Source organism: Bactrocera oleae, chromosome 4 (assembly GCF_042242935.1).
Source record: "Bactrocera oleae isolate idBacOlea1 chromosome 4, idBacOlea1, whole genome shotgun sequence".
Classification (NCBI taxonomy): domain Eukaryota; kingdom Metazoa; phylum Arthropoda; class Insecta; order Diptera; family Tephritidae; genus Bactrocera; species Bactrocera oleae.
The window spans coordinates 5,712,451-5,729,937 of NC_091538.1; the positions used below are offsets into that span (position 1 = coordinate 5,712,451).

General features: G+C 30.8%; 2 protein-coding genes across 6 annotated transcripts in view; one reads left to right on the plus strand and one right to left on the minus strand.

Moving 5' to 3' along the window:
- The window catches only part of gsb-n (paired box protein gooseberry-neuro), a 40,572-nt gene extending 35,548 nt beyond the window's left edge, over positions 1–5,024 (plus strand). For both annotated transcript variants that reach the window (XM_014246547.2, XM_070108699.1), the window contains exons 4-5: positions 2,746–3,333; positions 3,407–5,024. In XM_014246547.2, the coding sequence (XP_014102022.1) occupies positions 2,746–3,333; positions 3,407–3,759 (941 nt within the window). In that variant the 3' untranslated portion in view covers positions 3,760–5,024. The remainder of the gene's footprint in view (positions 1–2,745; positions 3,334–3,406) is intronic.
- A 6,423-nt stretch (positions 5,025–11,447) lies between these two features.
- The window catches only part of Nplp1 (Neuropeptide-like precursor 1), a 46,889-nt gene continuing 40,849 nt past the window's right edge, over positions 11,448–17,487 (minus strand). The window contains exon 5 of one of the 4 annotated variants that reach the window (XM_036374749.2): positions 11,448–12,790. In XM_036374749.2, the coding sequence (XP_036230642.2) occupies positions 12,293–12,790 (498 nt within the window). In that variant the 3' untranslated portion in view covers positions 11,448–12,292. The remainder of the gene's footprint in view (positions 12,791–17,487) is intronic. The other 3 variants (XM_070108179.1, XM_014246620.3, XM_036374750.2) reach the window with 3 other exon arrangements.

Below are 17,487 nucleotides of genomic sequence, written 5' to 3' on the forward strand. Positions count from 1 at the left end.
TGTTATGCTGATTCGAAGTGTAATGAAACTGTCACAATGAATTCTATTCACAAAAGTGTTAAGATGTGGACAGATAAATGCGAAGGTGTTTGACAGGGTATGCACTGAGCAAAATATAAAGCTGATTCGTAGAAGTGACCGATTTGACATAACTAGTCTACTCTAAAAGTACAAAAGTAGCTAGAGGTCACACACAAAGATCCCCCGTGACTGAGAAACTGCCTCGCAGCTGACAGCTATAAATTTGAAAAAGTGAAACTTTGTCTATCTCCGAATAAGCATAAGCGCCAGCCATAATTTAAAACTAGAGATCAAGCATCGAATAACTCTTGTCTGCAGGTGCTACTTTGGTATCGATATGTATTGAGAAAAAGATCCCTCTCTCAAAAAACAAAAATTATGCTCTATAAGGCTCTTGTCATGCCCGTCTTATTATATGGCGCAGAAATATGGACGATGAAAAAATGAGATGAGAAAGTAATTGGAACATTCGAGAGAATTGTTCTCCACAAGGTCTTTGAAGCCGTTCGCGTGAGGTATGAGTACCAAAGAAGATAGAACCACGAATGATGTTGAGCGCTACGTCAACTGTATGAGCGCTACGGCAACTTAAATATAGTTAGGTATATGGAAATGCAAAAACCGCGCTGGTTAGATCATGTCGTATGCATGGTAGACGTTAATCCAGAAAAAAACTCTTTCTATTCAAGACCAATGGGTGGACAATGGAAGCAAGGCCGTCCAGGCATCCCATGAAATGATCAAGTGCATAGGGGTTTGTCTGCACGTGGGCTGGCTTAAACTAGTTAACAGTTTTTATGAATGAGCGAAGGTAATACCAGTTCCGTTTAATAACTAGGGTCTACACAGAGAAATGTAGTTGCAATTTCGTCTTCAATCGGTGGTGAGAACGCGCTAACACCAAGTAGATCTGAACTCCCTTAGCTCTTACAGCAAAGTCCTAGTCACACGGCTCTTTTGAGGTGCCAAATTCTTCCCCGAATTGTATGTGTACAGAGAGCATCGCAAATTTTCTTGTCAATTATCGGCAAAATAATACATAGACGCGACTTAACAAACGGTTGAATATTCAACATAATTAAGTTGTAGTTAAACTCTTTTACCAATTTGTGCAAGCTAAAACCCTCAAAGTATTTAACACGGCATAATTTTCCATTTAGCTTATGGACCCGTTACGAGTAACTAACAAGCACCAATTGAAGCAGTTGAACGATATACCGCGAAAGGCTGAGTTTAGGTATTAGACAATTGGCGGTGGCTGCGCGACTGTGACGGCGACAGCGAAGGCGGCGAGTTCTTTTGACAGATTTGCGACGCTTTTTGACGTTTGAATTAAAATGCAATGGAGCATTAATTGTCTGCACACCCAGTCAAACTGTGGCCGCCACAGCAATGCGGCTCGTTGGGCAGGGAAGCTGACGAGCCGGATCGCTGAGAAAATCTGCTTACGGTTGGCTGATGGTTTCGCGGTTAATTTTGTAATACATATAATATACATATGTTTGTTTGTATGTATTTCAAAATGTCTCTATATTCTTGTGAAGACATGGTGGTCGTACAGTTATAGAAATTCTCATTTAAAAACGCTTGTGGTACTCCGCTTACTATACAATACAATTTATTTTAATAGGTAAGAGTCATAAGCGCGTTAATTTCCCTTGCTTATTAGATTATTACGTATATTTTTGTGTGTCAACTCCAATCGCATTGCTTATTGGCTCCACTTCCAGCCATTCAAAATCTTTGGTGGTCACATTGCCTTGTCGATATTTCTCGCTATTCAATTTAACCAAGTGAAATGGTTTACATGCATTCATTAGCTTCTTAAGTCTAGTGAATTCCGCTACTTGCATAAGAAGTGTCTGCATAAATTCCTGTTCTCGTTTTTGTGTGGGGTGTGTGTGTGTGTGGAAATCTATTAATTTTTACGAGGCGTGAATAATTTCGAGTTACATTTCAATAATTCCGCTCGGGCGGGCTCCGCGATTGGATGCGGGAGCGTTGAATATGATTATTTCTCAGGAAGGGATGATAATGGAAATGCAACTACAAGTCGTGGAAATATATTTACAAGACAGAAGTGGCACCTAACGCTGAACTCGCAAAGATTTTTGAGAGTGTTTTTTAGTAGCTATTGTGGAAAAAGGTGGTAGATCTTCAAATAGTTCCTAATATGAGCTGATATCGAAACATAATGCCTTTTCAGCGTCTGAAGAAATTATATAGATCGATCGATTAATCGAGTTTAAGAATATATTATCGAAAAATACTCATAATCAACTTAAGTAGACTTTATGGGTAATGAAAGAAGCTACCTTGAGAACGCAATAGTCAAGAGATTTCCTTAATGTTTCGACTACATCGTCTCCCTAAACAATTTTTATAAGACTAAGGTACTCAATTAAATATCAGAGAGAGTAAGCCCAATCTATATAAAGCTACAATACTCTTACTTCGAGTTTAGTTGTCGTAAGGTTCTTTCGCATACCGAAATTTCTGTGTCTTCGCTCCGGGCGAATTTAGAATTGTAATACTTTAAATATCTGCTCGAACAATGTATGGGTTTATGCAGCTTCAAAATAATATATGTATAGCTTACTGCCTAAGGTTATACTGATGTAGGAAACATAGTTAGGATTTTCAAATAGAAATAATTAGCTTGAAACCCTTCCAGCAAAAAAGCAAGAACAAAATTTTACAACATTACAACTTCTCTCATTTCAGGACGCGACTCAGATATCAGCGATACCGAATCGGAACCTGGCATACCGTTGAAACGTAAACAACGTCGGTCGCGCACCACATTCACCGCCGAACAATTGGAGGCACTCGAGCGCGCGTTCACACGCACACAGTATCCAGATGTGTATACACGCGAGGAACTTGCACAGACTACGGGACTCACAGAGGCGCGCATACAAGTATGGTTTAGTAATCGACGTGCGCGTCTACGCAAACATTCCGGCGGTTCGGGTACCGGGCTTTCGCCCATGAATGGTGGCGGCAGTGGCGCCGGTGTACCTGGTGGCGTAGGCGGCGGTGCTGCTGCCACAGCGCCACTCGGTTTTGGTCCACTAGCCGCAGTCGGTTCCATGGCTGGCTACAGTCCCGCCGCCGCGAGTACTGCTAGCGCGGGCATGAATGAAAATCATGCGGCGCATGCAGCGGCGGCTGCAGCCGCAGCAGCTGCTCATCATCCGCACCATCACACGCAAATGGGCGGCTATGATTTGGTGGCGCAGTCGGCGCAACATGGATTTGCTAGCAGTTTTCAGCACGGACATTTCGGCGGTCAGAATTACTATCATCAAGGTGGGTAGTAGTTACTGCTTCCTGCGGTGTAAAATACTCAAACATTTTTATTGATTGTCTCGTTCATTTGCAGATTACTCTAAACTCTCTATCGATGACTTCTCTAAACTGACGCTGGAGAATGCTTCGAAAATTTCACCATCCCTCTCACATCTAACCGGCGAGAACTATTCGAAACTGGACACCACCACGAATTGGTCACAAGCCGCTTATCATCTGAATCAATCGGCAGCAGCGGCTGCCAACTATAATGCTGCCGCAGCTCATCACGCGCATGCGGCTGCCGCTCAACACACACTCAATGATTACGCGGCGGCTGGCGCTGCGGCAGCGGCGCACAACAATCAACTAAACAGCGCAGCAGCAGTCGCTGCGGCGGCGTATAATCATCCACTACCCACGCAGGCGCAGGCAAAGTATTGGTAAAACATTTGTGGAGGTGTGTAATTGTAGTGAAAAGCTGTAGTTTTTGAGCGATTAACTAGCGGTCAACTAAAAGTTTTGGAATGTAATAAATAGCGAAATATTTTTCTGTGCAAATCAAAGGTCTCTCTTCGCCGTTTATCGGTCGCGCAGTCCTGTAGTGTATTATAGCTTCGCTGCAGCCGAAGTCTTGTTAAAAGATGATTCTGTTAAAAAAAAGTATAAGAAACTCTGTTATTCTGTCATTTAGACAGCTGATTTATAATGTCACCGTCAGGTATTCGTTAGACTGAGACTGGAGCCAATAAAGACTTACAAAAACTATGGAATACCCTTTTTTTTGTGTAGTGAGTTGCGACCGCTAAGGTGGAAAATCTGAGACCCGCTGTTGAATCTAATATTATAGAGACTTTTTTGTGCATGAAAAAATACAGTTTCGACCTTCTGAAACCTCTTCATAATTATTAGAGTGTACATTAAAAGTGGTATGATATCTTACTAAAACAAAAATTAAACAATAATTTGTTAATGTCACAAAATGATGCTATTCATCATTCAAATAGCAAAAACAAAACTATACAAATGAAAAAAACTAAAATAATAATAAATGTACAGTATATATAGCATAAATAGGTTACAGCATATAGCATAAGTTTACAAATTATTTACTTGTATACACACTAGTATTGACCACTGTGGTAATTAAAATGTTTGTTAAACTAACAATTCAACACTTTAATTTAATTTGCATATATTAATTAGGAAGATTTGCATAAAAAATAATTATGTAAGTGCATAACTATATAAAAATTGCACAATATTATTGTATGCTGGATATTTGTCTCATTAATTTATAAATCAACTGTAATTAAAATTCAATTAACATTTTATTAGTTAAGTCAAGTGTAACTTATGGCCAAGGCCAAGCAGTTGGCAAATAAAGGCCGCAATATAAGTGTTGAAGTCGTGGCAGTGAGGCTGCGCGGCTGTTTGAAGGCCGTTTGTGCAACCCTGTGTTAGCCTATGCCGTATTGCTTGAGCCAACTGCGCCTGATGATTTGTATTACAAATGCAAGCACACACACAAATATGCATACATTGTAGCATAACAGTTAATTTGTAAGTAAATTTATTTGTAAGCAAAAACAAAAACATAAAAATAAAAATAATAAACATTTACATATACACACATGCATGCATACATGCTACAAATACATTTAATGTAAGAAAGTTAATAAAATGGTAAAGTTTTCTATAAAAAATTGCAATTCGTTTGCTGTAAGTATTTATTGTTATATCTATATATATATATTATATATAGGTATATGTATAACGCCATATAATATATAAAAATTTAATGTGCCATTTGCCATTTTGCTTTCATAAGCATTTCAATAATTCAAGGACGTGTAGGTACTTACAATTTTTATTATCTAAAAACTGATGTGACCATGCACACACACGTGCATATTTATAGGCACACATATACATGCTATGTGTACTTTGTGCTTTATGAACCATTTTGTATGCATTTTTACAATAATAAATTTTTTAGCGCTAGAGTACCAGTTAATGCTTGGCATGCAAGTGGAAAAAGCGATAGTAAAATAATTTTTTTATAAAAAAAATTAAATAAATTTTTACAAAAACGTGGAGTGCATAATGTGGAAAAAAATTAATTTTAGTAAGAATAATATCGTTTAAAATCGGCAAGAAAATTTATTCTGCTCAAAATTATATAAAGTTCAAGATCCAAAAAAAATATTACTACTATAGTTGAATACAGATAAGGACTGAAAAACTAGTCACTGGTCAAAAAAATTTTTTTCGTGAGAAAATTTCCAATGCAGCATGGTTAAAAAATCGATATTATTATCGAAAAACGTATACCTTCGATAATTACCAGACAATTATATTTAAAAGAATCGTATGAAAATTGCTTGTCATTCTGCCGTTTCGGAGTAATTTTCCTCATCGACTTTGAAAACAGCGTTTTTAAAAAATCGCTATTAAATGTTTGGGAGCTGGTTACACTAAGCTAACCATTTCTAGCAAATACGCTTATATCTCCGCTACTAATTGCCACATCAACTTCAAATTTTTAAAGAATATATCGAAACTGTAAAATATCTTTCTATCATTCTAGTGTCAAGGAATAAATTTGTTGGTATACAATTTTTAGAAGAGTATTAATTCCATAACCTGGTAGCTGACCTTACCAATTTATTTTAGCATTTCTAACTCGCCGAAGATTTACTCTCAAGTCGTAACGATCTGCTTGAAGCCAGACATATTCGTGCTTACTGTTGTAGAATACTGTTGCCGATTATAGTGTGCTGAAGTGACGTCAATAAAATTCAAACAAACTCGTTTGAAAGTTCTTCAACCTACATTTTGGTAACCGACTACAACGGAGTTATAAAGACAATATTTTCTTATCAGAAGCAAACTCAGATTAGCTACCGTGGAAGAACTGATATTAAAAGAATTTTAATTAATTTATTGTTTGCATCTAGGTTGAGATTTATAACTATAATCCTTCTTATAAGCAATACTCATCTTATAATATTTGGTATAAGTTGTACAATACCCATTCGGGCAAGTCTATTCTAAGCTACGAATTTTTAATAAAGACACTCCGAGTTAAAACCATAGATGTTACGCAATTATCTGTTTCAAGTTTCTGTCTGCCTGAACAAAACAAATGGAAGTGACATCCAAACTGTCAAGTAAGTGGAACCCAAATCTGTAAATATATATATTTTTTTTAAGCCTAAAAGTATGCAACAAACTGCGGTCGAATGCGTGGAGATAGTCTAGTTTAAAGAGCGAATTCAGAGAACGTAAAATAATAAAAATTTGCGTTCTGTGGTGAAATTAAGTGTCATTCAATGTTTTCCATTCTACAATTGTATGGAAATTGCTGTAAGAACGTTTTCATTACGTTTATAATGAAGCTGAGTGATCATTGTTGTTGAAACATTTTCGTTAGTTTTTTAATCTTGTGGGAAGTCGTACTCATGTCGTAGGGAATACTACTTCAATTTAATTATGAGGAGATGTTATGTGATTAAATATGATGTTGATAAGAGAAACGAATTATTACAATATGCGTTTCACAGAGTTAAATAATTTTTTGAGAAGTGTTGCTGTCTCTTTGTGAACCAATATAATTGCTAATATAAAATTACGAAATATTAAATAATGGGTCTCAAATAAAAGAGGTTTTAGAACTATTTCTGAAAAGAGTTGCCAACTGTTTGCAAATTTTAATTTAAAAAAATCATAAGCTAGACAAATTATAACAGCTATAACATTGGAGAGAATTTAAAACGCTTACAACGGCAAAATGTTTTGTGAAGTGTTGCCAGCCTTTTAAAATTTGTTGCTCACTTGAAAGAAATATGTATAACAATATGGGTATCAAAGTAAACAGCTTTTTGAAATTTTTCTCAGCGTGCTATATTGGAACAGAGTTGCCTTTAAATAAGTGGCAGACAGAAAATAAAATAAAAATCTCTTCAAAAGTATTTAGATATTTTCTACGCATTCTCTTTCTGTTTGAAAATATTTTGAAATAGAGGTGCCACCCAATTGTACTTTCGTGTTAATATAATAATGATGGATATCAGTACCGTGTTTCAGCAAACGTGACAGCATTTTGCTTTTAGTTACATTTTTCTTTTGCTAAACAAAGTTCTATACTCACCACACTTAACCAAATTTTAAATAAAACAAGAATCATGTTTTTTTGTGTTTTTAGTGTAGGAGCAAACCATTTATATATAGTGGGTACTTTTATTTACTTATTTATACATACTGTCTTTTTAGTTTTTATTACATGATGATTTTATTAACATAATATTCATACATTTTAATATTCAGCTGTCAATTCATTGCTTAAATGAGTGATCGAACGGTTTTGGTTGTCGACCAACGCTTTTAAGCTCTTCAGGGGAGAATTTCATTTCATAAACATGCATATAAATGTGTGCAAGTTTTATTTATATGAGTATACATATATAGTATATAATTATATATATTTTTTTTATTATTATATAATATTTATTAGTAAATACATGCAAGTATTTCATATACATTTTTATGTATATATATTGTCATTTTTACGTCAAGAAAAGCACATTAATTTTTTTATTTTTATTTATAAGCATATATTGCGCAAATATTTTGTATGTATGTATACATAGAGGTATGTACATGTAACAATTATTTTTTCTGAAAGTATTTTTTTTAACTTATGTTTTTTTTTTAAATTTTTTAAGTAATAGTAATTTTTTTTTTAGCTTTTCCTTTTTTTGTATTTTTTCTTGTTTTTGCTCTAAATATATTATTGACCACATCAGACTTACATATTACGACCATTATGGAATTACATGCTACATATATGTGTCAGTTATGTTAGTTGTTGTTGGTGTGTTGTATTATGTTGTGTGTGTTTTTGAATTTGAATAAATACGTACACATATGCATATTTTTTATTGTCCTTCGTTTGTTTTAATACTTAACAATTTTTAATTGAATTTTTTACAAATTACTTATGTTTTTGTTTAAATATATATTTGCTCAAACGTCTAGCAATAAAGTATATATGTATAATATTGATATAGAACAACATTGAAATCGAACAGTTTTTAATTATTTTTTGTTGTTTTGTTTTTTTGTATATGCTTTTTATTTCTATGTATATATGCTACATAATATATTTCAACATTACATGCAAATTTTTAAGAACATTTTTGTTGCAATAAATTTGTTTCAAAATTCAAATTTTTTTATAAATATTTTTTTTTTAATTTTTCGAAATTTATATATTTTTTATATTTTGGAAATAATTTTTTTTTTGGTATTTTTTTCAGATTTTTTTTTATTTCACTTACTGTACGCTTTAATGCGTCTTACAGGTTTTTAATTCATAAAATTGTGTATAATTTGCACAAGTTCACAATATTTATTGTCGATTTAACAGTCAGCATGCTTTTCATAAATTTCACAGAATTAACAAAATTTAAATAAATTTGTTATTGGTTCTGCTTTCTAACTTCATTAAAAATTAAAGTTCTTAATTATTTTTTTTATTCAGAAAAAAAGTAATTTTTCTTTTTTGTAAACATATATATGCAAAAAACTTAGTATGTTCATATATGTATATAATTATACATGTTATTCAATTTTTATTTTCTTTTTGTTGCTGTGGATATGCGCTACATACATACCTCAGCTATTATTGTCTTCTTCGCAGTATTGTCTTGATGTCTCAAATTCACTGTATATTCACTTAAAAGTGACAAGGAAATATTTTTAATTTTTCAACGCATCAATTCATAATTTTTTCGCACATTTGTAATTTCGATACTATGCTTGCATCATTTACTAATATTTTTGTTTCGGTATATTTTTTTTTTTAATTTTTTTTTTGCGAAAAGTTTTGGTTTTTTAAATTTTTTTGGTTTTTAGTTCTCTATTCTTTAATTAGCACAATTTAATTGAATCTTTCCGGAATCTCGTCAAATTTGACCAACTATTATTTTTGTTAATTATTTCTGACAAATGTTTTTACAGTAGTTTATATTTTCAAGTATAAATTCATAAAAAAATTTTTTTGTAATTGTAATGTAAAATTGTAGCGTCCCCACATTCTAAATTCGAGACATTTCTACAAATTACTTAAATTATAGATGCAATAATAATAAAAAAGGTAGCTAATATGTTTGTATATTAAAAGTTATTGAACAATTAAATATTTTTTTCAAATAAAAAAAATTATATGAAAAGTTTAATTTAATTTTTTTTATATAGAATATATTTTATTATATAGCTCATAACATTTAAATTATAATTTTAACTTAAGTTTTTAAATTTTTATATTCAATAAATATATAAGAACTTAGACTTTTAATGAACAAGAAATTTTAATTAAATTTTTTTTTATTGTATTTTTTATGAAATATATGAAAATAATTTTGTAAAAAAATTTTTATTACAACTTTTGAGATTTATTTTTTATCAAATAAATTTTATTTAAAAAAAAACAATAATAATATTTAATGTAGATTTGTTTTATATAATTAAGGAAAAAGGTTATTAAAAAATATTTACTATATTTAATTAAGACTATAATAAAACACAGCAATTGTTGTAATTATGGTATTTATTAAAAAAATTAATTTTTAAAATTCAATTTTATTGTTTAAATTTTTTTTAGTATTTTTTATTGTTTTAATTTTCCATTTAATTAAATTATTGTCATATATATAGCATTAGTCTCCAGCCTTATAATTTAAGCATATTTTTTTAAATATTAGTGGGTTCAAAACATTAAGACCATAAATTGTATATTTTTAGTTAAATTTATAATAATGGATATTTTAATAAATTCATAGTTGTTAGTTTTTTTAGCTAAGATTTATTAGAATTTCTTGGACATGCAATAAGTCAGTAAAGATAAGTTGAGCAGATATGGTGTAAATATATAATATTTTATATGCATGTATATTGTGTCATAAATTTTTTAAATATTTTTTTTTAATTTTAAATATTTGTAAGGTAAAACAAAAAATAAATTATTACAACCGTTTTAGCAAAATAAATAATTACTAAATTTCAAGTGTTAATATTTAAAATAAAAAATGTAAATAAATTTTTGCATAAATATTTTATAATTTAAAAGTAGTATAAAACAAAAATAATATATATATTTTTTACGTAAATCAAACAAAAAAAAAAATGTATTAAAACTGTTTTGTTCAAAGCAATTATTTTTTTAAATATATAAATTATATTTTTGCAAAACAAAATGTTTGCGTAAAAATATATATTAAAAATTAATTATTAATTAAAAAACTTTAATTTCTTTTTAAATTTTTCATTAAAAAAACTTAAGAAATAACCTTATTAGAAACATTTGAATTTTTTGTATAATACAAAAAAATTATAATTCAGAAATTTAAAAAATTAAAAAAAAATTATTATTTAATAAGAAAATATTTATTTGTATAAATTTATTTTAATGTAAGTTTTTCACTTAGCTTCCAAAAACAAAATTAAAATACAAATTGTTTATATCTTAATTTTCTTTAAAAAAAATGCATCTAGGTCCATTTTTTAACCAACGGATATGTTTCGTTATATGTTAAAATATATTTTCAAAATTAATTTAAAAAAGTGGTTATTTTATTATAAAGTTTTAAAAATTGTTTAATTCTTTACTTTTTATTATATAATATGTTTTTTTTTGCATATATAGAATAGAAATAGAAATTTATAGACTGCCTTTTTGATATGCCATGCTTTGTTTTTTGAAATCTTTCATTGATATATAATTCATAATTATCTTTTAATTTATATGACAACTCTATAGCAATGAGGTTGTTTGAATGTTAGGTAAAGTAAATAATTAATTGATTTCTTAAATTAATTTTAAAAAAATTTATTTGTTTTTTAAAATTAAATTAATTAAAAAAAAAATTAAATTGCACCAAAATTATGCCGTTATTTCAACTAAAAAAAAAAAAATAAATATTTTTCGATACATAAATTCTTATTTTTTCACCATCCTTATCCTTCGCCCCTCTACTTTTATTCGCTACCGTTGCATAGCATGCAGCGATTTCCATTTTGACCATATTTTGCCTGGGTCAAAATGTTGTTATGTCGCATGCGAATGCATGAAATCGGCTGTACGCTATAACAAAGCATATATTCCAGTCATTGACATCTACAACTGTACAGATGAGTAAAATATATGCTCTTTAAGGCCAACACTTAACGGTGTATATATTTCAAAACACCTACCTAAACTTTAACCGTTATCAAAATGAAATACACTTTGCTCGTTGCGCATAGACAGAAGACGCGCCTGAAGGTATACTACATTTTGAGCTTTTCTCAATGTTACTGCCACGAACACTCGCGAGAAATAATATTGTAATAAAAAAATGTTGTATATATATTATATGTTTGTTTTTGCCTGCAATTCACTCAACTTCTTTGCTATAGCGTTGTTATACATATAATTTCATATACTTTTTTACAGATATATATATTTATAAATCTTTTTTTATTTAGTACAAGCTGTTTACCGTTTGTTAGTGCGTTTGTATCTGTATACATTTTTTATGTATGTGTGTGTGTCAGTTATTCTCTCTTATTTATTGTCTTCTCACTTTAAAACTCCAAAAAACTCTCAATTTTTTTTTGAAATATTTTTTTTTTGACTTCAAACATTTTTCAAATACACAATTATTGTCATTTCAACCTAACAACTACAATAAAATATGCAATTTACGCATTCATATGTATATATAGTTCACTAGTTAGTTTAGCTGTATACATTTGTGTATCTTTATTTTCAATATAATTTTTATAATTTTTTTTTGTAATTTTCTGCTTCAAAACTGACTACTACATGCGCTAATATTTTTTTTTAATTTTTTACACGCCTTCTTCAACATAATTATTGTCATATATGTATATAATTTTTTTTTTTGATTTTTTCCGATATTTTTTTCATTCACATTCAGTTAGCGTCATTTTCCATGGAGTCCGTAACGGGTCGACGAAAACTGCGACGGTGCAATGCTGTTATACGCGGCGGCGTGCCCCAGTGCTGTGACCTGCCGACAGCCGACGCGCCGGCTATTGAGCGCGCGCGCGCCCGATAAGCGCTTTTACTGTTGTTGCTGTTAAAGCGACTTTTCTGCCTATTGTTTTTATTGTTAGCGCTCACGCTGTTTAAGTAGTGGTTGCTAGCAGTGGAGGCGTAAGCGATCGGTGGTCGATTGATCGTTGTGGGCAGCGCGTTGGTCAGCAGCATGCTGCTGGCGTCGGCGTCAACATTGTCGACATTATTATTATTGTTGTTGTTGATGGTGTAGGCGTAGTATTTATTGTTTGGGCGGCCGCGTATACCGGCAGCACCGCCCCAGTGCACCACTGGGCGGTAGGGTAGGAAACAGCGTTTACAAGCGGCCGCGGTGGGTTGATGCAGTCGCTCGTGTGGGGGGTAGTACTCGACCTGTTGCGTGTTTGTAGGCGCGCGTCAGCGTTGCATTGGTGTTGAGAAGTAGAAAGCAAAATATGATTTAATTGTAGCTTAATGTTTCTTGTCTTTATGGTAAACTAAGTTTTCATGTTTTAATGTCGTTTACACACAGACGCTTAAATATTTACAAGCGGACAGTGAAAGCGTTTTCAATTTACACACACAGCCACAATCTAGCTACATGACAATTATATTTTATGTACATACGGACACTTACAGAGCTATGAGTACACAGAAAGCTAGCTTACTAATTACATATGAATTTAAAAAAAATTTATGAGAATTTTACTAATGTTTTTTTTTAAATATTTCAAAATTAAAATTTTTGAAATAACCTACATTAAAAAAAAACTTTCCAAATTAATATGTTTGAAATATCCTAAATTTTAGAAAAAAGTTTCAAATTAATATTATTGAAATATCCTAAATTAAAAACAAAAAAAATTTAAATTAAAACTCTTAAAATATTCTTAATTTTAGAAAAATTCATATTTAAAATTTTTTGAAATATTTAAACTGCAAATTTTAAATTTTGGAAATATCCTAAATTTTAGAAAACAATTTCAAAATTAAAAGTTTTGAAATATCCTACAGTTTAGGAAAAAATTTCAAAATCAAAATTTTTGAAATATCCCAAATTTTAAAAAAAAGTTTCAAAATTAATATTTTTGAAATAATTTTAAATTTACAAAAAAAAATCATAATTAAAATTTTTGAAATACTTAGGGTATTTTTCATATTATTTTAGAAAAAAGTTTCAAGTTAAAATTTTTGAAATATCATACATTTTAGAAAAATTCATAATTAAAATTTTTGAAATATATTTTTTTTATAAAAAAAAATACAAAATTAAAATTTTTGAGACATCCTGAATTTTAGAAAAAAGTTTCAAATTAAAATTTTTGAAATATGCCAAATTTAAAAAAAAAAATTCGAAGTTAATGTAAAGTCTGATATTCTGGTTTTACGGAGTAGGTATATGCTTCAACTATATCGAAACACAAAGAGGCTTCACCTTAGAAATAATGTAGCAAATAGTTTCAGAAACTGCTGCGGTGTCTTGGTCGTATATAAATTTTAGTTTAGCACTGAAAGTTTTGGGAAAAGTTTAGATCACATAGTTGACAGATCTTTCATGTTATGGATCGATTTACTCATAGCTTGACCACATGAAGTGAGTGCTGAGAAAAATCATTCACAACAAATGTTTATAGGTACAACCTAATGAGCTTGTTCAAAAATGGTGTAAAGTTTGGGGCAATGACCACATGCTATGTGCTCGTAAGAATCATCTGTTGCAGAGAAAGACTTATCAAGCATTTTCGCAAATGGTGATTCCTATAAGCTTTTTCAAGACATATGTAGACACGCACACGTGCTTCATTAAAGTAATTACAAACTTTAAGCACTTTTATCTGCACGCCACAGTTACAAGCGCAAATATATAATTATTACACAGTTAAGTTGCTATCATACTACACATACACACACATATTTACATAAATTTACAAAAAGCTTTGTTGGTATGCGTGTGTGAGTGCATATTTAGTCACATGACAAATATTCTCGGCGGTGTGTGAGTTGGTGATAATTCGAAGGCTTTTTAATGTCTATGAATGCGTGTGCATGTGTCGGCTGCATGGTGGCTAACAAAAGTATTTACATGTGGTTATGCAAGTAAGCGTGTTTTTGTTGTAAATATATTGCGTATTGCCTAAATAAAACTTAACTGTAAGGCTGTTGAGTAACCAACCCGAATTTGGGAGCTTAAAACCACAAAATTGCTATAATTCAAGCACTTTAATGTACTGGAAGCGGATATCGGTAAACCATCGAGTGCTCTACCGACTGCCAAGAAACAATAAGAAATAGCAATAACAATAAAAATAACAAAAGACCAGCTTTAAACTATCGTCATTGCAAGTAATTGGCAATAATTGGAGATCTTTAGCTCTTATATGTGGTTTAAGGTGCGGCACTGTATGTATCGTATATATAATTTTGCTACCGTTATTTTTGCGTTCAAATACAAATAAATATATGTGAACATATATTTGGCATTTAAAAATTTTATTCTCATAAGCCTTCATAAAAGATTTTGCCTAAATACCGACCTACATATTTATATAGGTCTACGCAAATAAATTCTCATAAAAATGTCAATATATACAAGTATACGAGCAGTTATGCACATACATAAGTGCCTTTATGTAATATATGTGTAAGGCGTGTATACTTATTCCTACGCAGGTCTACAAGGACAAGTATTTTAAAAACAGCTTTGCAATGATTTGCAGCCCACATAAATTCTAAAAATAGACAACTACATGTTGCTGTTGTGCCTAGGATTTTAACCTATAAACAAACACACTCTGCACCATATGTATGTATGTATATAAATACATACTTCAATGCATAAGAGTACATGTAAACAAGTAAAAAGCCATTATCCAAGTAGAGAGGCTTCGCCAGAAAATAAATCATTGCCTTAGTTTCACACCTTTTGTAATATGAAAAAATTTGGACATTACAAATTTTTCGGGATCCCGAAAATTTTACGCGACTCGAAACAGTTATTAAAATTTTTTAAACTAAAAGCGAAAAAAATAAGTCTATTATAACAAACCTTATAGCTTGCAATTTCACAACTTAAAAATATCTTGAAATTTCGGTATCAAAATTTTCGGGATCACGAAATTTTTTGTCGAAGGACATCAGTTATTAATGCCTTGTAAAATTTAGTGCAAATAAAAAACGTCTTTGTATCTAAACCGGATTCCGAAAATATCGGAATTGATTTTTAGGTAGCTAATTTTATAAAAAAAATACCCGCAGCACATTTCCGCTTAATTTAATTTATTATTTCCATGTGGAAAATTTTTAAATCGGGATCCCGAAATTTTCGGGATTATTCTGTTGTGTATACATTTTTATGTAGAACTGATTTTCGTGTTTTTAGTATGTTTTTGCGGGGAAATCTTATATTGCACACATGCCCATAGGTATATACATATGTACACGTATATCACTAGATATATTTTCTTGTAAAGAAGAAATTTTAAAATTGCATAAATATATTTTAGCGAGTCTTTTGTGCCCAGAAAACCTTTGAACGGTTTTAGTCAAAATGAAAAAGTTAAAAAATATATGAAAAATTTACGTTTTCTCAATATATATTACAAGTAAACTCATAAGAACTAATTTTCTGTTTCAGTGTATTAAAATACTTAGTCATCTCATCGTAGAGCAATCGAAAAATAGGTTTAGATAATTTTCTTCCGCAGAAGGAATAAATCATTGAATATGGCTTGAAAAATTTGTGTTTAGCATACTTTTAGGCGACATGAAAAAAGACGTGAAACAGCTTTTCATACACAAACTTTGTAGATGTAGCGTTTATTGCTCTCCTTAACTTATTTACACATTCCGAAATCGAATTAAACTTAAACGGCGGTGGAAACTAAGTAAAAATCTAACATAACCTCAAATACATAAAAGTAACAAAATTTTATTATTACCAATCCATAGCCACAAGCTTACAACAGCCAACAAATAAAAGAGAGAAAAAAATTTAAGTTGCTATCATAATGTTCTTGCTCTTAACCATCTGCTCACCTAACCTAAAATGCTTCTAGCTACGAATATTGTATATTTGTTTGTGCGTCAACATTTGCTATAATTCAATTTTCGTTTATGGCAAGCACGCCCACTCTCTGCTGGTTCGGTAAGAAAGCTAAACCGCCAGAAAATTCACTAAACCCCATACAGACAGGAAGTCATTACACATAATTGGGGCGAATCAGCCAAAAAGTATGCAACGCTTGAATGTGTGCACAGCACAGTAAAAGCTATACGCCACGCAGCGTGGGCGAGAATGAGTTGCCAATGCAACCATGTCACTGCCTTCAAGCCACCGCGTGTAATTAACTGCAGCTGCAGAGCTTTCTACAAAGAAAGGCGACAAATAATATCGGAAAATACCGTACGAAAGCGAAAACATAAGAAGTAAGTGTGCGTGAGTGGCGTGATTGAGAAGCGAAGTGAAATAAAACTGTAAACTGTAGAAAATAAAATGTAGTGTGTAAGGGAAAACAGGAAAAAAATCTAATAAAATAATGAAAAAGTGCGCTCATTGTTAAACTTGTACAGCAAGAGTGAGTTAAAAGGCTCAAAACTTTACGGTAAAGTGACTTAGCTTGTTTGACAAATTGAAATTAAATTAAAAATGTACCAGAGAACAAGATGTTGCGTGAAAATAAAATAAAAAGCAGTGACTACATATTTTGTTGAGTTTATGTGCGTTAATGCGAGTGTGTGGTTAGTGTGCGTGTGTTTGAAAGTGTTTGCAGTTGTTTGGGAGGTAATATAATTGGCAATTTAAGTTTTTGACAGCTGTGGGAGAGCTCGCTACAAAGAAACTGTGTGTGAAAAAGGCATGTGTAAGTGTAAAAGAGTGCCGATATAGTGGAAAATACAAAGAAACAAGCGTTATTTAATATAAATATTTTTCTATAAAATGTGAAATTTTTATTTTAATTTTTTTATTATAATTTTTTTTTTCAAAATTTTTGTTATTATTTTAAAAATTTTTTATTAAGCTTTTATTAATTATTTTAATTTTTTTTATTATTGTTTGTAATATAATATTTTTATTTTAATTTTTTTATTAT